This window comes from Miscanthus floridulus, chromosome 19 (assembly GCF_019320115.1).
Source record: "Miscanthus floridulus cultivar M001 chromosome 19, ASM1932011v1, whole genome shotgun sequence".
NCBI classification, from domain to species: Eukaryota; Viridiplantae; Streptophyta; class Magnoliopsida; order Poales; family Poaceae; genus Miscanthus; species Miscanthus floridulus.
In genome coordinates this window covers 10,207,683-10,228,489 of record NC_089598.1, presented here as the reverse complement: position 1 = coordinate 10,228,489, position 20,807 = coordinate 10,207,683, and the positions used below count along the sequence as shown (strand labels likewise).

The 20,807-nt window shown below is 44.3% G+C and overlaps 2 protein-coding genes across 2 annotated transcripts; both read right to left on the bottom strand.

The window, feature by feature from the left end:
- Positions 1–3,563: 3,563 nt before the first annotated feature.
- LOC136528287 (uncharacterized) lies at positions 3,564–10,225 on the bottom strand. The gene is made up of 13 exons (XM_066521229.1): positions 9,791–10,225; positions 9,612–9,709; positions 9,034–9,062; positions 8,429–8,669; positions 8,260–8,355; positions 8,061–8,176; positions 7,902–7,982; positions 5,994–6,117; positions 5,118–5,167; positions 4,568–4,658; positions 4,422–4,457; positions 4,246–4,346; positions 3,564–4,057 (listed from the first exon to the last, which is right to left on the bottom strand). The coding sequence occupies exons 1-13, from the start codon at positions 10,081–10,083 to the stop codon at positions 3,941–3,943; spliced, it is 1,473 nt and encodes a 490-aa protein (XP_066377326.1). The 5' UTR covers positions 10,084–10,225; the 3' UTR covers positions 3,564–3,940.
- A 1,835-nt stretch (positions 10,226–12,060) lies between these two features.
- On the bottom strand, positions 12,061–20,183 carry LOC136525527 (pathogenesis-related protein PRMS-like). The gene is made up of 2 exons (XM_066518483.1): positions 19,933–20,183; positions 12,061–12,220 (listed from the first exon to the last, which is right to left on the bottom strand). The coding sequence occupies exons 1-2, from the start codon at positions 20,181–20,183 to the stop codon at positions 12,061–12,063; spliced, it is 411 nt and encodes a 136-aa protein (XP_066374580.1).
- Between the last annotated feature and the right edge of the window lie 624 nt (positions 20,184–20,807).

The window sequence follows — 20,807 nt, the reverse complement described above, 5'->3', positions numbered from 1 at the left end:
TACTTCGAAGGGTCAAACATTTCATAACATCATCTATAGAGGTGAGTCTCAACTACCCAATTAAAAATGGCACGGGCTTCAGTTCAAACAATAATAATTGGTTGATCCGGGAAAAAAAAGGCCACACAAAGATGCCTATTTATATTGCCTATAAATATGATTTCAGGAAAGAAACATCATCATTTGGCATCCGAACATTCTGAGGAATTCAATCAAGTGCAGGCAAATGCTCTGAGAAAGTAAAATTGGGCATGAATAGATCTGGTCATTTGGTCCCCAGGAGTATTTATGCATAGCTTTTGACTTGTTTGGTTGCTTTTTCTTCTCACTCATGCAGCATGGAGAAAATTCTGGGAACCAAAAAGTTTTACATGGATGTTTCTGAAATCTGATTTATGTAACGACATATTCAAATCCTAAATTGCATGTTTGCAGATCCTGAATAAATGAGCGAATCTCGATACGACGAGACGAATGGCCGATGCACACAACGAGATGGACAACAGACGCACACGCGACGCGATCTACTCTACAACACACCACGAGCAATGATTGATCCAAATAACTAGTTAGCGACGTACCTAGCCACCAACACCACACAACCTCTAATCCGCGAGAAGAGACACTCAAACTAGGGCGTCGCAATCATTCCAAAACCAGCGCAATCGACCAAAAACAACCCAGATCTGGCAGGGGAACAACACGTAAACGCAGCGAACGAAGGAGGCTTGAGCTCCAGAACGGCGGCGGCTATCGAAGGACGGGCGCGGCGATCGGAGGTGGTCGAGCGGTGTGGTGAGGTGCGCAGATCTAGTGGTGGAAGGAGGGAGAAGAGAAGCGGGATCTCACCTGACCTCGCGGGGGGCTCCGGATCGGGCTTTTGCGACGGCCGGCTGCTTCGCCGACGGCGGGGGAGACCGGAGATGGGGCAGGTAGGAGCGCCCCGAGGCGTCGCCGCTGAGAGAAGGGGGCGAGGAGGAGCAGGCGCTGCGGAATGCGACGAGGGGATTGAGACGGACGGAAGGCAGTGGATGTTGGGAGGCCTGTCTGGGCGTGCGATGTGGGACTAGGGGGGCCCTGCAAGGGGCGGGTCGACCCGTTCTCAAACACGATCCGCTCCTATGGACGGGAGGCTTCGCTTGGAATGTGATTTCGACGACATATCTCGATTTATATATGACGTGCCTGTATATAAATTAGTAACTAGTAACTAGTAATATTAAAATAAAAGATTCATTTGAAACGTTTATAAATTTCCTTTCAATTTTATAACCAAATTTTAAATTCATATGACGCAATGTTTAAAAGTAGCATAATTAGTTTTATAGGACTCCACATTTCGTGAACCATATTCTCAGTACCTGGCAAATACTAAACATCTTATTTATAGATAGATTCAATTACTAAGAGCCTGTTTGGATCCATCCGACTAAACTTTAGATGGCTAAATTTAGCTGTCAGGGATCCAAATGGTCCAGCTAAAAAACCAGCTAAAGTTTAGCTTGAGTTTAGCTACTTCAACCCTAGCTAGATTTTAGCTGAATTTAATTAGCTACTTCAACCAAGCTGAAGTTTAGCTGATGTCTATTAGGTGAAGAATCCTAAACACCCCTAAATCCTAAAAGGCAGAACATTGTGTTATGTATAAATAAGTTGATATGGAAGGGGAAAGGGGGTGGAAATTTTGTTAGTGAAGACAACCTCTTCCTTGTATTGCTTTTCTGTGTTTTGGTCGTGGAGGAACTAACCGGCATACTTGCATCAACTTTAAGATATGTAGAAATCTACAATAGGGCACCCTAGTATGCAGTTGTAAGTATTCCATCGCATTTTCATGACAAGTAACATGTGAACAAGCTCGAACAAACTTATTGTATGTAACATACACCTGGATAATGAAGAGCCTACTCGAAGATGACCTGTTATACGAAACAGACAGAAACAAAATAGATCTAAGAGAGTTTACCATATGCACATCAGTTGTATCGTTGTCTTTGCGGTGCTTGAGGCTGGATCCTAGGAAATATTTGAGGGGGGACTGAACAACACTGCTGCTCGATCTTAAGTCTCAGCCCCCCTACACTATAGAACTTTGCCTAAAAATTCATAGGGGCTCTACAGGAGGTTCCACTGTTTCGGTATGGATAGGGGGGCTTGAGCCCCCTGCCCCACCGTTGGATCCGCCCCTTCGTATGGCTGCTCCACATGTCTTGGTGGAGAAATGACAGGTTATTATGACGTTAACCCTAGGTGAGAGCGAAGATGGTTTGGTGCTTTGTTATGGAGTGAGACACACATCATATAAACGACGCTATAGTAAATCTCTTATATGAAAAAATGGACGTGAATTGTTGATGCATATGATATGAGAAACAAGTTACATTATCCTCTGTAGCACTCTTGCCACTTTGTGGTGTGAGTGGTGGCAGGGTAGGGCGTGACACCCCACCCCCTGACCCCACACACAGTGTCATAGGCACACATACTAGCTGAGCTAGGTGCCTAGGTGACTAGAGGAGGGCACTCACTCGGTTGCATTGCATGGCCCCGCGAGACTCGTGAGAGAGATGTCTCTTCAGTTGGCTGGTTCATATATGAATAGTATTCATGTGAAGGGGTTGGCCAGCCAGCCCAGCCAGCTAGCCCTAGCCGATCACGCTGAGATCTATCTCTGAAGGCTCGTTTCTTTCAATCTCACCTCTCGATGCGTGCAAGGAATTCACAGAGCGAGTAGTGAGGCTGAGGTGAAAGGAGAAGAAGAAAAGAGGAGTGCAGGTGCAGCGGCCATGGCCGGATCGTCGTTGCTGGTGGCCCTGACGGGACGCGAGCACCCATCTGTGAGCCTGTTCGTTTCATCATAAACGATCATGAATTATTTACTGTTGGCTGGTTTGGTGTAAGAGAAAAATACTATTCTAGAAAAAATACTATTCCAACTTATAATCTACGATCGTATACAAACAAGCGAACAAGCCGTGTGCCTCTAGAGCCGAGGCATATGTTGCTACAGTATGATGTAGTACGCTCGTCCCATGTTTTTTTTTGACGCCCGTCCCACCATGGTTGTGGAGGCTGAACTTGAGTCGCATGTGTATAGCAGCAGCAGCAGACCACAGGAAGAAAAGAAGACTCGCTGTGTTTAGTTGGGTGAAATTTAGAAATTTGGCTACGGTAGCACTTTCGTTTTTATTTGGTAATTAGTATTCAATCATGGACTAATTAGGCTCAAAACATTTGTCTCGCGATTTTCAATCAAACTATGCAATTAGTTTTTTTTTTTCGTCTACATTTAATACGCCATGCACGTATCGTAAGATTCAATACGATGTCCACTGTAGCACTTTTTAGAAAAACTTGTTGAAACTAAACAGGCCTTCGGCTACCCACATGCCACACTGCGAATACCGTATATCGTACCGTTCACGGTTCACCGTTACACTGTACACGGTACACTGCGAGCACCGGCACATGATATGCGGCATGCGCCCGTGCCGCTGCTGCTGTTGCCCGTGGATCGGATCGGATCCGGCACGTTGCAGCGGCACCACCCTAAACTTCAACTGTTTGTTAAATGTTAAAATATATATAAGCCATTAATTAATCCTTTAGTTTTTGTGTTTGTCTTTTTACACAACGACGGCACTTCGATTTCGCCCTCGGCGGCCCAAGCAGCTCGCTCATCGACTAACAACACACACGAGGTTTTTTTTCCCAATAACTTGGGCAGCAGCATTTCAATGGCTATACTATATAGGGGCTGTTCCCAAGCAATATACCTTCTGCTTCTGTTGATGTTGTGCTGCCCAGCCCAACGAGGACGCATCAATGGGCGTGTGTGTGACCACTTGTGTTGTGAGCCACAATGCGGGAGACATAAATCATGTACAGATGGAAATAGGGCCGCTTGATCATCACCATCATCAGGCAGCGTGCGTCGCCGTCAGCTGGAACCGAATTCCTCGTTCCATTTCTCCAGCTCGTCCCATTTGCTCTTCTGCAAGCTTGGCCTGATCACCGTCATCGCGTTCTTGAAATCCTCATACCTCAAAGGTCGCAACTGAAGATATAAGGTTAGAAACGGGGTTAACTGCTCTGTATACCAGACATTCCCAAGTTTTACTAGGCAATAACTGCTTAGGCTATGTTATCTGTAAAGATACCTTACAAGACTGTTTGAGCTGGTATTTTAACAGTGAAAAATTTCAGAACAAATGAATCTAAGTTCAGACTGTTTTAAAAACGTACCTGATTTGCTTTAATAGTAAGAATATTCTGTGGACCAAGCTCTCTTATTGGCATCATTGCAGCTTCTTCGCACAAGGCTCTCAGATCACTTCCAGAATATCCTACAAACAGGACTGTCAGGAACAACATAGCCCATGTTTTCAAAACAACCATATACTAACTAGAATATACAATACCTTCAGTCTCCACAGCAAGTCTTTCGAAATCATAGTCTGTCAGGAACCAGTTCCAGGTTAGCTACTGTGCCAAACGTAAAAAAAAAATGCTATGTATACAACCACCACGATCAAGTAGTTATCAAGAGAAACCTTGGAGCACTTACTCGACAATTTGAATGCTTGTCCTTTGAGCTGATTTTTCAGAAGTAGCTTCCGTACATTTGGATCAGGTAGTGGCACATATATTCTTTTTACCTATTTATCAGATAAAAAAAAGTGGCATTCAATATCTAGAAAAACAAGACAGCATAGTATGGTATTAATGAGAAAATAAGTGCACAACACTTCAACAATGATCCTTCAACAATGATCCTAAGGCCCAGCTCCTAACTCACTCACTGACTAATACAGTAACAGAACAGAATAATGATACTACAGTATCAATGAATTACATGTTGCGTCATCAACCATGCTTTATAGTAGCCATCTACTTTACTAAAAGATATTGACAAACACAAGTTGCTACTGTAACTAGTTCAAACTGTCATTTTTTCATTCTCAGTTTCAGAAAATTTCTCTCACAGGCTAATCCACTAATGCAATAGAGATTGAGGCAAGTATCTCAGGAATCAGGTGTAAAGCTTCCATGCTGCACAAACTCTGAACTCAACAAAAAACAGTACCACACCATATCTATGTTAGAATAGATCTTACCAGTCTTCGAAGAACAGCATCATCCAACTCTTGAGATTTATTAGTAGCCCCTGGACAGAGAATTGGCATCAACAAAATATAGATAACACAAGAAAAGATAATTCAGCATTAAAAAATAAAAAAACACATGTAATCCTATATACAGATAATGTCATGTCAAATAGGATCCATATACATAGTGCACACAGCTAATCTAGAGTTGTCTTCTATAAAACCAGCCGCTATGTAAAGAAGACAAAAGTAAAGGTCATATTTTGGTAACGCAAAGAACAATCATTAGTTTCCAGGCTCCTTTTTCTTTACTAAAAAAGTAATCATGAGAAATGTGGTCACTAAAAGCTGAGAAGGTAAAGTGGAATATTAATTAGACTAATTTAGTGATGACAGCTCATGTTGGGTTTCAACTCTAGCCTACCCCAACTTGCTTAGGACTAAAAGGCTTTGTTTGTTGTTGTTGTAGCGATGACAGCTCCTGCCCTATAAGGCTGAAAACTGCTTCAGAAATGACGGAGCCCAGAATTGACCCCACAAGAAGCCAAAATACAAAGCAAAATTCCTAACATGTCCTAGACAAGGTTACTTAAGTAATGGAAACCAAATACTAGGAGTTGAAGTTAAGGGTCATTTACATTGAAATTGAAGTGACTGCCAAATACTGGATATCAAATCCAAAACAGCAGAACTTGCAAATAAACATTTTAGTATGGGGTTTCAGGATTATCTAGTTGTAACTTACAATTGCACATGTAATATGTATCATATATTTAGCTAGAATTACAATTGCACATGTAAGATGTATCATATATTTAGCTAGATCCAAACATACGGTAAAAGCTAAGCGTAATTAAACAACTAGAGGAAGATAAAGATGCTAACCTATAACAATTACTAAATCATCTGGGTTTGAGGACACCCCATCAAATTGGATAAGGAATTCAGATTTCAGTCGCCTGCTAGAGTCATTCTCATTAGCCAACCTTGTAGACATGACACTATCAATCTGCAAAGTAAAAACCAGCCACCACAAAGAAGCCTCAGCCTCCAATATTACAAGAAAGCAACTAAAATATGATAATCTATAAAATCACCTAAGAAATGCAGTTCAATACTGTAAGAATATCATATGGCAATTGAACTAACAGAAGATATAGACATCCTTTTGCTCACCAGAGCAAATATCAGAAAGATTTTACTTGCAAAATCACAAAATAAAAACAAATAATCTGTGTATATCAAATAGATTTCTGGAACAGGCCACAACAAAAATGTCAAACTGTCGGGTATAGTATTAGGGATACCTGGAAGAAGGAAGCTGATGGCCGCGAACGCTAACACGCCCGGATGGTCAAGAGCGTATTTTGGTCTCGCCCGACCCCGAAGGTACGGGCTCTGTCTCGCCCGACCCCGAAGGTACGGGCTCCGTCGCGCCCGACCCCGAGGGTGCGGGCTCCGTGTCGCCCGACCCCGAGGGCGCGGGCTCCGTCATGCCTGACCCCGAGGGCGCGGGCTCCGTCTCGTCCGACCCCGAGGGCGCGGGCTCCATCTCGTCCGACCCTGAGGGCGCGGGCTCCGTCTCGCCTGACCCTGAGGGTGCGGGCTCCGTCTCGCCCGACCCCTCGGGCGCGGACTTTGCCTCGCTAGACCCCTCGAAGGGGGGTTCAACCTCGCCCGACGGGGGTCCGTACCGCCCTCAACCACTACGGGTCTAAGAGTACGATCCCAGGGTCAAACTTTTGACACCAGAAAGGGAGTAGGCGCGTCTTGACGTGACCCACGGCCACGACGAGCATACCTGAGGACCCACGTCGCCAACAGTGTCGGGCGTGCCGGCGCTATGCTACCTAATCCCCGTACGACTTCCGTCAGGGGTACCTGTTGACCATGCTGCCCGCCAGGACGAAATGGGGCGCCACGACAGGCTGACGATGCCCGCGTGTAGCGCCAGTGGCGAACAGGGTCGCGACGTGGAGCCGTCCCCGTCATCATCTACAGGACCGGGGGGACCCACGTAAAGGAGATGAAGGGCGCCGCGACCCTGGAGGCCTTCTTCCTCCTCGCTTCTCTCTCTCTCTCTCTCTCTCGTGTAACCTGCACCTCCCCCTTCATCTATAAAAGGAGATGAAGGGCACGGCTCAACGAGTTCAACTAGACTCAACTCCATTCGATCCTTCCATCAGAGACTTGGGACCTTCTCTCTCGCCCATTTGTAACCCCTACTACAAACAAGTGCCGGTAACACGAGCAGCCTCAACTTGGACGTAGGGGCATTCCGCCCGAACCAGTATAAACCCCTGTGCCCTCCAAGCACACCATCCGGGCCAGACGTGCAAACACAAATTTACCGGTCAGTGATTCGAAACACTGACACAAACTAAAAAACAACGGAGTTACAGGACAACCAAAAGAAGTTAAATGCTAACAAAAACATGTCGCATAAATCTAAGGGCAGAATGCAATGTTTAATGAAATCCACTGTTTTGTGGAGAACATACGGAAAACAAGTGGATGGAAATTATATCTTTTCCATGTCTAATAATTATACTTTTTTCAAATGATCAAACCTTTCTGTTTTTAATGATACATCACCATTCTAGGTTTCTAACAAATTGGTAGGGAGTACTTTTAAATCTCGCAAAAGGTTCCATCAATAAAAGATTCTAGAGAAAACGGAAGCAAAGCAAACCTGAATAGAAATATAGAATTCTATTACATAAATTTCAGAAAGAATATGAATCGAGAAGCTAACTACAAATGATTACTGTACAAAGAGCATGCAACACGAACCTCGTCCATAAAAATAACAGATGGTTGTCTATCAATTGCAACCATGAAAAGTGTCCTGACAAGTTTTTCAGCTTCTCCTACCTGTTCTCCAATGAAAAACGAATTAATTTAGACTGTTCACAACGAAAAATTGTCACAAAGTTAAGGATAAGCACATACCCACTTTGATGTCAATGAAGAAGCCGAAACATTAAAAAATGTTGCTTCAGATTCTGATGCAACAGCTTTGGCAAGCATTGTTTTTCCATTCCCAGGTGGACCAAAGAGAAGCAAACCTAAAAGATGATGTGAACTTTAATCAGATCTTCCTATTAATAGAACAAGTGTGCAAAACAAGACAGTTTCAGAATGCTCTTACCCCTAGCAGGTCTCCGAAGTCCGGTGAACAAATCCCTTCGTTTAGTAGGCAAAATAACCATTTCCATGAGTGCTTGCTTTGCCTTGTCAAGACCAGCTACAAATCAAACGTCTGATCAAGGATACTGTAACAAATGTTTTACTGGACTATAGAGGACTCAGCAGCATACCAACGTCATCCCATTTAACAGCAGGGCTTCTATCCACAATTGTTGTATTAATCATTTCAACAAGCTTGTCATCATAGCTTCCACCAGCCTTTTGAACAGGTCTGGAAGCTCCACTTCCTATCTTCTGATGTCCAGATGCTTGGCCACCTCTGTTGAAGGTAGGACTATTTTGCAAAGGAGATCTTTGGATGCTATTTGGCGCTGTTCTTGCAGTCCTACTAATAGGATTGCTTGCAGCAACCTACAATAATCATACTTGTAACTTTTCTAGTGTTTGATATTTTGATATCAAAACTGAAAAAATTATACCATAGAGGGTGGCTCCCTGACCACCCCCAACAAGAACATAGCTTAACAAGTAGTCCGTTGCACTATTTCAACATATCACCGAAATAGGGCTAGTCAGGCAAGGAGGAAAAGTTTGCATAGAATATAGTCCTGTTTTAATTTCACTTAAAAAAACTAGGTACATTATATCACATTCCTATGCCAAATAACCTAGATGAAGACATTAAAATTCAGAAGGTAACAAATATTTAAGCTGTGAAACAAAAGTTCGATACAAGATACAAACCCACATGCAGCTAGATGTCGAGAAACTGTACCTTCTTAGGCACTACTGCAGCAGTGGCCCCTGAAAATCACAGACAAGATAACACAATTAACTCCCAAGGAAGTACAGTGAACAAGGAAATCAGGAAAAAATCCATATGTAGAAACAAATAATATTTGAAGCCCTTACTCAACAACACTGCTGACTAGGGCGTGTTTGGCTGGGCTCCTTCGGGCTCCGGCTCCTCGCTACAGTACCGGAGGAGCCAAAGCCAGAGGAGCTACAACTCATGGTCATGGCTTCTCCTGTCTCCCAGTTCATTTTGACCGGAGAGAGAAAAACGGCTCCTATAAACAGTGCCGCTACAGTACAAGATGTAAGAGGAGAAGAGCCGCGAGAAGCCATGTCAAACACGCCCTAATAATCAGATAACAAAATACCAAACTTTTGAACAGCTCGCTAAGTGAATGTCTAGTCTAGATAATAGCACATACTTTCAAGCAGATAACAGAGTGAACAATGGCTGTAGGGCAGATTATCCTAGACGCAAAGCGCACATAGCTGATCACATTTAGCGACGCAGTGGCTTATCATAGTGGAACTGAATTGACAAGAAAAAGGAGTGCACACCTTCACCACTTCTCTGCCCAAGCACTCTGAGCCGCTCCTCGACCTGCGCCTGCCACTTGGCGATCTTCTCCTGGTACACCCTGACCTGCCCCCTCTCGCTGCAAGCTCCCACTAGTCAGTCACCAACCATTGTAGTGGCTCTAGCTGCGACGGGGACGAGGAACCGAACCCGGGCGCACCTGGACGAGACGGCGTCGGGGACGCGCGCGGCCTTGGCCTCGAGCATGACGCGCATCGCGTTGCGGTAGTGCGCGGTGGCGTCGTCGGGGAGCCCCCACTCCTCGGCGCGCACGGCCTTGTCGATCTCCTCCTTGGCGAGGTCGAAGTAGCCCCTGAGCTTCACCGCCACGCGCTCCCCCACCACCACCGCCGGCGACGGCGCAGCCCCAGCCGCGTCCATGGGCGCTCCCCCACCCCGCGACGAGAAGAGCAGCGAAGAGAAGGAGTCCGCTAGCAGGCGGAGGAAGCTCATGCGCTGCTGGTGACGATCACCAGGGAGTCGGTGGAGGCTGGGAGCATCGGGATTCGAGATTCCTGGGGCTGAGGAGGTATGAAATTTGGGGGAATTTTGGTGGGGGTTTTGTCGTCCGCGGTTTGATCGAGTTGGGGAGAGGTTTGCGTGGGCGATCGGGTTGTTGGGGGAAAAGTCGTGCGCCCGCGGCAAGAGACGGCAAGGCAGGCGCAAGCGTGGTTGGATTCGTGGGCCGATACTACGTTTACTGGGTCTACGCATTATTGGGCTTGATGGGCCGGGACTAGAGAATTTCTTGGGCTGGACGTGGTTTGCTGGTGACCTGAAATAATGAAAATAATAGTTCTTTTGACCCCCTTAACTTTTGCGGCAATCCGATTTACCTTCCTTATTTACAAAACCGATTTTTTGACACCTCATAACTTTTAAAATCGTTTGGTTTTGCACCTTGTGTGGTCTTGACGATGGTTCATCATAGGGATGTATAATTGAACTAGTTAAAAGTTCAGGGAGGTAAAATAGACTAGAAATATTTTAAAAAATATACAAAAAGTTCATAAAAATGAATTTTCAAAAAAATATTCAAAAAATTTTATATGGAAAATAATGCAAGTAAAAATCATAAAATTTTCTACTAAAAATCATAAAATTTGCTTTACTCTTAGGAAATCCGTAGAAATTTTGTTGTAGCTTGGAAAAATATGAAACTACTTTCATTTCTTTTCCTAAAATCATGCTTTATCATATGGTGCCTAGCTTGAAATTGTTTGAATCTTGATGGACTCATTTTGGTGTTTATTTGCTAGTACAAGCTCTCGTTATCTAGTGGCATCATCTTCTTGTGCCTAGCTTGATCATTCAGACTACATAGAAACACAAGTGGCGTCATCTTTTGTGCTCATCACATGTGAGAGCTATGCTTTTGCTTGATGAAGCGGCTTCCTCTTGACCCATCTTCCGTGGCATCTCAAATTCCACTAACTTTACATGACAAGTGTTGGGGTTATTATACTCAAGTCTTCCATGTTTTGGAGGATGGTGATGATCGATGGAATTGTCACAACTTTTTATTTCAAATAATCTATCTAACGAAATTACATTTGAATTTCTCACATTTGAAATTCGATTTTTTTAATGAGCTTAGATAGAGAAACGACCAAAATGGAAGTTGTAGATCTCGAAACGTTGTACAACTTTGTAGTTAACAACTTTTTTATTTGAAACCATCTATCCAAAAACATTTTGTTTGAATTTCCTCACATTTGAAATTCAAATTCTTCAAACGACCTTACATGGAGAAATGACTAAAACAAAAGTTGTAGGTCTTGAAAAGTTATAAAACTTTGTAGTTGATAAATTTTTTATTTGAATTTATTTAGGGTCCCAAATGCTCATTTCAAAACAAGATAAACATAAATAGGGAGGACAAATATCCTAAATGGACACATTGTCTTATGGGTGAAGTGGTTAGGGGACGAACGCTGTGAAGCCTGAGGTCGTGTGTTCGAGCGTCGACGATTGTGCAACGGGCGTTTTCATGCGAAAAATCGCGTGATATGTGACTTAAAACGTGAAAATCGATTAACGAAGACGGTTTTCTTAAGCCAAATACCTAGCGGTTCTCATGCCAATGAAGATCTGAATTTTACTGGCCTTTCACCTTGGCATTAGACGCTACCTTGGATTTAGACACTAGCCAGTGAAGATCTTGATTTTTACTGGCCTTTCATATCGGCGATACGCTAGTGAAAAATGTCAAAGCATGTAGAAAGCATCTCTATACTAGTGGTAGAAAGCATCTCTGTACTAGTGGTAGGTGTACGACCCTCTTTATTGATGACTACTATAGATATTCCACTCAGAGATGGCCGTTTATTTACTAATAAAATCTTATTCATATATGGAAAGTCATGCGGTGCATGCATGCACACGGACGTGTCCATATATATATCAGCCGTCGATCACAGGCACAATCGATCAGTAGGGCTTCTGTCCCACGATGTTGCCGCGGGTCTCGTAGTTGCAAATGATGAAGACGCCGCGGTTGTCGCGGCAGACGACGCGGGCGCAGCCGATGCTGGTGGTGGCGCGCCACACCACCTGCGTGTAGTGGCCGCACACCTTGCCGGCGGCGCAGCTGTTGGTGGCGTAGTTGTACCACTGCTTCTCGTCCACCTACGACCGCACCGCGTCCGCCGCCTTTCAGTCCATTAGGTAAAACGATTTTTAGCAACGGTTCGAATTTTTTGTAGGGACGGTTGGTGATGGAGCCGCCCTTACAGTGGCATGCTAGGGTGCTCAGACACTAGCCGCCCCTACAAACGGAACAGCAGGGGCGGCTGGTGTTACGAGCCGTCCCTAAAAATAGAGTCTGATTTGTAGGGGCAGCTCAATTACCAGCCGTCCCTAAAATGGTATTTGTAGGGGCGGCTGGTGATTGAGCTGCCCCACTGATTTGTAGGGGCGGCTCAATCACCAGCCGTCCCTACAAATGCCCCCCATATAAAACAAATGCAGCTCCTTCTTCCTCCTCGGGTCACTCACTCCAACTCGTGAAAAAAAGGTGGGGATGCCTTGGGCACCTCCTAAAAATTGCTCTATTAAAGGGGGGAAGGTTTTGGTCTCAAATCCTTTGGTGGAGAGGTTGTAGAAGGTAAGAAAATGCTATTCCAAACTTTTTTTTAAGTTTTAATGGTTGGTTAGTGAATAATTAGAGTTTTGTTTTTCTCTCTCTTCTATGGTGCTTGAGCTATTTATGAGCAAATTGGACCCAACTTTTAAATGTACTAGGGTAAATTAGGGAGGAAAACAAGATCATACCCTTATTTGGTCCATGTTTCTTGATTTTAGTGAACCATTAGTTAGTTTTATGTATGTTTCATGTGCATGTGATCTAGATCTAGGGTTTGGTTTTTTTATTAATTTCGTTTTTGTAAATTTATGTTTGATAAAATTGGATTATGGTTTGTATGAAAGATATTGGGTAAAGTATAATTATTGCTAATTGTTGTCTTTGAAATTGTTTATTGTAATCAATAAATATGTATTTTAATTATTTATGGATAAATGGGCCATTAATTAATTTTTCTCTACCATGGTGTGTTTGTATGCTTCATGTAATTATATTAGATTTATATTCATATATATCTGAGGTATATACAATTATTCTCGAATAATTATTACTTTGATTCATTTTTATATATATCTGAATAAGTAGTCCTTTAATATTTGTTTTGTTGTTGTTGTAAAAGATGGAGTACAGGAACTCTTGGATGTATGGTTCGTTAAGGTTCAAGGCAGGTTTTTGTGAAGAGGTGGATAAATTTATTGAAGCCGCAACGAAGCATGCAACGATATTGAAAAAGAATAAGGATACAATTAGTTGCCCCTATAAAGATTACAAGAACCGTATGGCATGGATAGATGTGACTATCATAAGATCACATTTGATTATGCGAGGATTTGTTGAGGACTACACAGTGTGGATTCATCATGGTGAAACGGTTATTGTTAACGACGAGGATGGGGAGGAATACGACGACGAAACCATAGAATCTCTGTCCCAATATTCAGCAGAGCTTGATGCACGAATGGATTTTGAGTTTGGCAATGAACAAGGTGGTGATGCTGGTGGTTGGGATGGTAACGACAAATGTGGTGCCAATAATGATGGTGGAGCACGTGTCGGAGTTGAAGATGATTTAGATGATATGATTCGAACCCTTGGACCAGAGATTTTACTAAATAGCCCGAAATGTCTAGAAAATTTGGAAAGAGTGACAAAAGCATCGAAGGAGACTGTGTATGGTGTTGAAAAGGGTTGTCCGACACATTGGACATTACTACGTTTTGTGCTTGAGCTGCTCATCCTGAAGGCTAAGTACGGTTGGTCAGACTGTAGTTTCAATGATCTATTGCATCTCCTGTCATGGGTGCTGCCACAACCAAACTCAGTTCCCGCCAACACGTACCAAGCGAAGAAGGTCATAAGTCCATTGACAATGGGGGTTGAAAAAATACATGCATGCCCCAACCACTGTATACTTTTTCGTGGCGAAACATTCAAGTCATTGGATAAATATCCCCGGTGTGGGGCCAGCCGGTACAAGAACAATGACCTTTACGGTGGGGACAAACCATCCACGGGGAAAAAGAGGAATAAGAAGGGTACAAAAAAGGTGGTACAAGAATCTCAGCCCCCAGAGGACACTCCATTAGGCAACGATGCAAAGCAGAGAAGAATTCCTACCCTGGTAATGTGGTACCTGCCAGTGACCGACCGCTTGAGACGTATGTTCCTAAACCCTAAAGAAGCCACACTCATGACATGGTGGGATGATGAGCGCAAGGTGGATGATGATAAGATTGCACACCCGGCTGATTGTAGTTAGTGGCAAAGGTTTGATGAGAAGCATAAAGAATTCAGTGATGACCCAAGGAATGTATGGTTTGGCCTGAGCACCGATGGAATGAATCCCTTCAATGAGAGGATGAGCGACCACGGCACATGGCCAGTGATCTTGACCATATACAACATTCCAACATGGTTGTGTCAGAAGAGAAAGTACATTCTCCTCACTATTCTTATTTCTGGCCCTAAACAACCAGGCATTGATATAGACGTGTTCCTCGAGCCCTTGATGCAAGAAATGGAGAGGCTATGGAGGCATGGGGAGCAGATGTACGATGCGTTCCGAAAGGAGGACTTTATATGTAGAGCAATAATATTTGTTACTACCAATGATTACCCTGTGTTGTTTGCTTTGTCTGGACAGATCAAAGGAAAGACGAGATGCTTGGTTTGCTTGGATGGTACTACATGGGTGTACCTGGATGCATCCAAGAAGATAGTTTACCTAAGAAACCGACGCTTCTTAAAGACAAGTCACAAGTACCACAGCAAATTGTTCTTTAGATTTTATGACAACGTCTCGGAGATTGAACCCCCTCCGGAGAGACGTCATAACGGAGAACATGTGTACAGAATAGTGAAAAACATACGCGTCGTCTATGGAAAGAAGAATCTGGATGGGACCAACAGAGATAGAAGCACACCTCCTGTCGAAGGCGTACCTTTCAAGAAACAATCGATCTTCTTTCAGTATCTGCCTTATTGGCTAGACTTGGAGGCCCCCCATGCTATTGATGCTATGCACGTGTAGAAGAATATCTTTGAGAGTCTCATTGCTACCTTGATGGACACAGACAAGTCAAAGGATGGTCTGAAAGCACGGAATATGAGCAAGTCCATACATTATATGGAATATGAGCTGATGATCAAGAACTTATGAGGAACTTGGCATCATTAGCAGCCGCCCCTACATTACCTTCTCCTCTCTTCTCTGTTATGATGCCTTGATGCTCCAAGTTCAAGATCAAATGATGATTGACATGTTTCTGAGGCCTCTACCACTGCTACTTCTCATTTTTTATATTGTTGTTTTATAGGACTACTTTGATTTATAGACCTTTTTGATTTCTTATACCTTCTCACGTACCTAAAGCACACTTTCTTGCATATTTTAGAACAAAGCGCGAAATAATATCACGGACAACAGACAGTGCAGCTCGATGCCCCAAGCATGATGAGCAGCCAACCCTTGAGGAACAAGCACTAGAGGACCAGCTTACTCAGGAACAGTTCGATAACGAGGTAGAAAAGGATCTAGAAGTGATGCTTACTTAGGAGGAGTGTGACGAGGAGAAAGGCCCCAAAGGAGAGGATGCTGAAGGCGAAGAAGAAGAGGATGATGCGTCAGAAGAGGGATATGAAAGTCCCGAGGATCCTTTCCCACCTGAAGCAAGAAGGAGGCCAATGGAGGAAGATTTGGACAAGGATTTTGACCCGAACGAGGAGGTAGGGAAGAAGCCTTAGCATGTAAATTTTGCTAAAGCTTTGGTTGTGTTACCTCTGCTAACACTTTGATCTATCATATATACAGGTCCCTCCTGAAACTCAGAAAAGACGATGTCGACATCCGCGACATCTCACTAGACAAGACGGAGTAGAGAAAAGGAGAGCAGAGGCAACAACCACAGAGACGGATCATGATCCTCTGCTCAACAAACTCAAGACACAACCACGACTATCAAGCCTAAGAGGAAACGAGGGGATAGAAAAGGAAATCTATATCCAGATAAGGCTTGCTATGTGATAACGGAGGTTGGGCCAGTAGGGGAGATCCTTGAGCCAAAGGAATTAAGAGGATGATTCCGTAATGCGATCGGGGCCCTAGTAAGAGATAAATTGAACCCAGCAATCCCTAACTGAAAAGAGGTACCAGAGAACATAAAGAATGCACTATGGGATAGGCATCTGAAGGTCAATTTTAGATTTCCGAAGGGTAAGCACGAATTGATAAAAAAATGCTATCAGGATGATGGGAGAGTCATTTCGACGTTGGAGGTCGGAGCTCAACACGAAGTATATCCAAAAGGGGTTAACTCCCTTCAACGAGTTCGGCAAAATAACTCCTAGTCAATGGGAGGAGCTTGTGGCTCAGAAGACTTCAGCGGAGGCATTGGAGCTCAGTGCCCGTAACACCGAGCTAATGAAGAGAAACAAACACCACCATCATCTAGGCCCCGGTGGCTACTATGCCAAGGAAGAGCAATTTAGGAAGATGGATGAAGAGGCCGCAGCTGCTGGGAATATCGATGTGACGAACTTGAAGGTACGCTCAAGGAACTAGATATATGCGAGGAGTACAGAACCATCCGGCAGTAATCTTAAGTTTGATAAGCCAGAGACCCAAGAGGCGGTATCAAGGATACTGAAATATGCTGAAGACAAAGAGACGGGCTCATTCAATCCTTCCAGAGAGAGGGACGAGCTTAGCCTTGGCTTGGGAAACAAGGAGCACACGGGCCACACCAGGGGGCTAGGGAAAAGGATGACCTAGAAGCAAGGATTCAAAGAGGACAGGCACATGTATAAGAAACATGGCTGAGACCGGGAGACTAGTCTTGAGCTCCAAGTGAAGGCTCTAGTTGCGAAGGCGCTGGAGGGGCAAGGAATGTCTACGGAGCCACGTATATTAGTGACGCCGTCGGGAAAACTGGCATTAGTTGGCAGCCCTCCGAAAGTTCCTAGTAGCCAAGGTTCCACTGCAGCCACAATCCCAGTCGATCTCATACGGGAACCTACTAGTTGCACCTTGGTGTTTCTCAGTGGCCGGCAGAACACTATGATGGAGGTGGCAACGGGTGTGGCACATCCTCCTGGTGGCTTACACCACAATAATAAGATACTGTCAGAATACACTAGGGTCGAGGTGCATACAGTGAAGCCCGAGTTCATACAGTGAAGGATAGACTACGTAACTCCCGAGGGGCTGGTGTTACTTGGAGACATTATGGGGCAGTTCATCCTCTGGCACAAACGGGACATTATATTGACTGCTTCTTTGCCGCCTCTCCCTCTCCCAAATTTGGAGCGAGTTGTTGAGGACGGGGAGATATTTTCACCGTCTCGTGACCCCCACATTCCTGAGATGCCACATTCTTCCCCGCCTCCTATCGAGCATGTGCCTGAGATGCCACAACCTTCTCTAGCTCATACCGGGCAAGTGCATCATGAGATGCCACAGTCTTCTCAACAAGCACAACCGATACATGAACAACGAGTGTCTCCTGAAGAAGGTGATGCACAAGAAGATGAGGACGTGCCTGAATGGGAACTCCGAAAGAAGATTCCAATCAACATAAGGCCAGTTTATGTTCCGATCAAAGACGTCTCGTCGGTGTCCAAGTGGTATTCCCATGATCAGTTCAAGCCTGAAAATCAAGTTAAAAAAGTCCCATCACGGGGTTCTGAGGAGGCCGTCAGTAGCAAACTCCACCAAATTGCAAAGCAGTATCCAAATATTGATGCCATCGAATGGTCAAAGGATTGCCTGAAAAAATATGAAAGAGGCAAGCCCTTCCTACCAAACCGGGACATCCAGCGCCTACCACTTGGAATGAGAAGGTTCCATGATTGGTACTTGCGTATTCTCCCAACGAGCATAGATATCATACAAGCATGCTTTCCCACCGGCACATTTGGAAGCCCAGCCAGGAAAATTGTCTTTGACTTCAATGACATGCACACATGCTTTCACCTGGGAGAAATAGAGATGAATCTAATTCACACGTGGTGCCTGTAAGTCCTTGTCCTCCCGATATGATATGAATGTAATCTTTGAATTATGTTGTAACTAACCCACGCCGTGATTTGTAGAATGCAAGTGCACATTGTTAAACAAATGCCAAGTGTGAAAGCCGGGTATGTAGACCCTCAAGCTATAGCCCAAACAAATTTTAATTACCCTAAACGGTGAACACTGGATGCCAAAGAGCTAGCAGCTGCAAAGACTCTTTGAGAGAAAGAGCGCATCCGTAGTGCGAAGCTAAGGGAAGAGTCACTTAAGGTTGCAGCATACATTGCCTTGGCTTTCAAAAATCTCCAACACCACTCTACTATATGGCTACCATACAACTTCGAGTAAGCTCAACTCTATACTTAAAGCTTTGTTCGATATATTTCATTCGATGCAAAAGGGCTTATCTAGTTCTATGATTAAATCCATGCAGCAACCACTGGATTTGTATAGCCGTCGATGTCAGGAGAAGCATGGCATGGGTCTTTGATTCATTAGATAAGGACACGGTGACATACAAAGACTTCATATCGATTCTCAAGACGTATACATATCGACAATCCTCATTAGCTTATATGTTTGTATACATACTTGTAACGTTCACTTTTGGATACTAATAAGTTGTATTTGCTAAAATAATTCAAACAGGGCATTTAGGTTCTATGTCACTAATCATCATGGAAGGCATGATCCAGCAAGGAAGGAAAAGCTGACTATAAAAATACTATGTGCGGTAAGTGTAACTTACTTCTTCAGTACTCCGTTACATGGCTGTCAAAAGCATTACTAAACATTTTCATATGCAAAACACACAGTGCCCCAAGCAGAAGCCTAGGAGTGTTCATTGTGGATACTATATATGTTCTATGATGGGTAACACCGGTGCCTACAGGAGACACCCCTTAAGGGTAAGTTTGAACCTCTTCACCCATAGTATAAAAACTTCGTAAATGGTATAAAATACTAAACCGAAACTTGTTTTCTTATAGTGGAGAGAAGAGAAAGGAATGAAAAGAGACCCATACAAGGATGACCAACTCTTAGAGCTCGTCGACGACCTTTGCAACTTCATATTGAACCAGATTGTACACGTCAGAGGCGCCTACCATGACCGAGAGTCTGAGTTAGGTACAGATCCTCAGTACCAACACCTTTGTGAGACAGAAAGGCTAGCTCTAGGACGTTGATAACAATGTGTATGTAATTTGTATATTTAATGATGGATTGTATATATTCATGTGAATTGGACTTGTAATTGTAGTTTATAGAATACTCTTATGTTTGTAGTCGCGGTCGCGGGGTGTTTGGTAACGCGAACGCTGGTCACGGGGCATTCGGCAACGCGAACGCGGTTCAGAACGTTGGTTGTGGGACGTTCGGCAAAGCGATTTTGAATTGAAAAAGTAATTTTTTAGCAGAAAAACGTACTGTAGGGGCGGTTCTAGATTGAACCGCCCCTACAAATATCCATTGGTAGGGGCGGCTGGTACTACAGCCGCCCCTACAAATCTATTTGTAGAGGCGGCTGGTGTTTCCAGCCGCCCCTACAAATTTATTTTTAGGGGTGGCTGGTAATAAGAGCCGCCCCTACGAATCGATTTGTAGGGGCGGCCTGGGAACCGTCCCTACAAATGCATGATTTGTAGAGACCCTTGCGTAGGGGCGGCTAGGTAAACCACCCCCACAAATGATCTATAACCGCCCCTACAAATGCTTTTTGGCGTAGTGGTCGGCGCCGGTAGAGCCCCAGAAGATGTTCTCCCCATAGGGCCCGCCGGAGTGCTGGAGACGGCAGTCGCCAGCCCTCTGTGCGGCGTAGCTCTCCGCGAACTGCTGCAGCTTCGTGCTCCAGGTCACCGGGCCAACGCCGACGGCGGCACGGGCGTTGTTGTGGGGAGTGAGGTAGTCTTGAGGCGAGTTCTGAGCGTAGGAAGGGTGCACGGCAGTGGCGGCAGCCATGGCCAACGACACGAGCAAGACAGCGAGCTTGTTGGATGGCTCCATAGTAGAAGCTGCTATCTAGAGGCAGCTGACCTAGTTGTGTGTTTTGTGAAGATATATTGCAAGTATGTGGGGGTATTTATAGTGGGAGAAGCATGTGGATTTTCTACGGTTTGCTTGGAAAAAATGCTCCTAGTGCACACGTACCTAAATGGCCGGCGTGCTAATCTTTTCTACGTACGAATTCAAGGGGGGCGTAGAATTCCACGAACAGGACATGCATATCGTCGAGGCAACTTTGATTCTGTTACAGCATGCATTGTACAAATCAAAGGACCTCTTGGAAGAATGGTCAAGTCATGCATGCTGTCTAGTCTAGAACGTAGTAAAAGCTAGCCAGACGTATAGTATAGGATGCATGCTTATCTATTTCTGTTACGAGCATGCAAAGTTTGGACTTGCGACATTTATTCGCTAGCGTATATACATATCTGAAAATACTCCTCCGGTCTTGCCTTCTAAAAATGAATTATTGTATTTACAACCAAAGCGGGATGAGAAAAATAAGATTTCTTTTTTCAAATACAAGGAGAGACCCATAGCCAAATGCACGCTTCGCGGCCACCGGCACTCAAACCCATG

What these genes read in the sequence shown, in the direction of transcription:
- LOC136528287 (XM_066521229.1), bottom strand. Translation starts at nt 10,083, where the DNA reads ATGAGCTTCCTCCGCCTGCTAGCGGACTCCTTCTCTTCGCTGCTCTTC. An exon ending in TGTTAAATGGGATGACGTTG is followed by an intron (nt 8,356 to 8,428) that starts GTATGCTGCTGA and finishes TTTGATTTGTAG; the next exon opens with CTGGTCTTGACAAGGCAAAG. An exon ending in ATGCTGTTCTTCGAAGACTG is followed by an intron (nt 4,659 to 5,117) that starts GTAAGATCTATT and finishes TCTGATAAATAG; the next exon opens with GTAAAAAGAATATATGTGCC.
- LOC136525527 (XM_066518483.1), bottom strand. Translation starts at nt 20,183, where the DNA reads ATGGCTGCCGCCACTGCCGTGCACCCTTCCTACGCTCAGAACTCGCCT. An exon ending in CACTACGCCAAAAAGCATTT is followed by an intron (nt 12,221 to 19,932) that starts GTAGGGGCGGTT and finishes CGCCACCAACAG; the next exon opens with CTGCGCCGCCGGCAAGGTGT.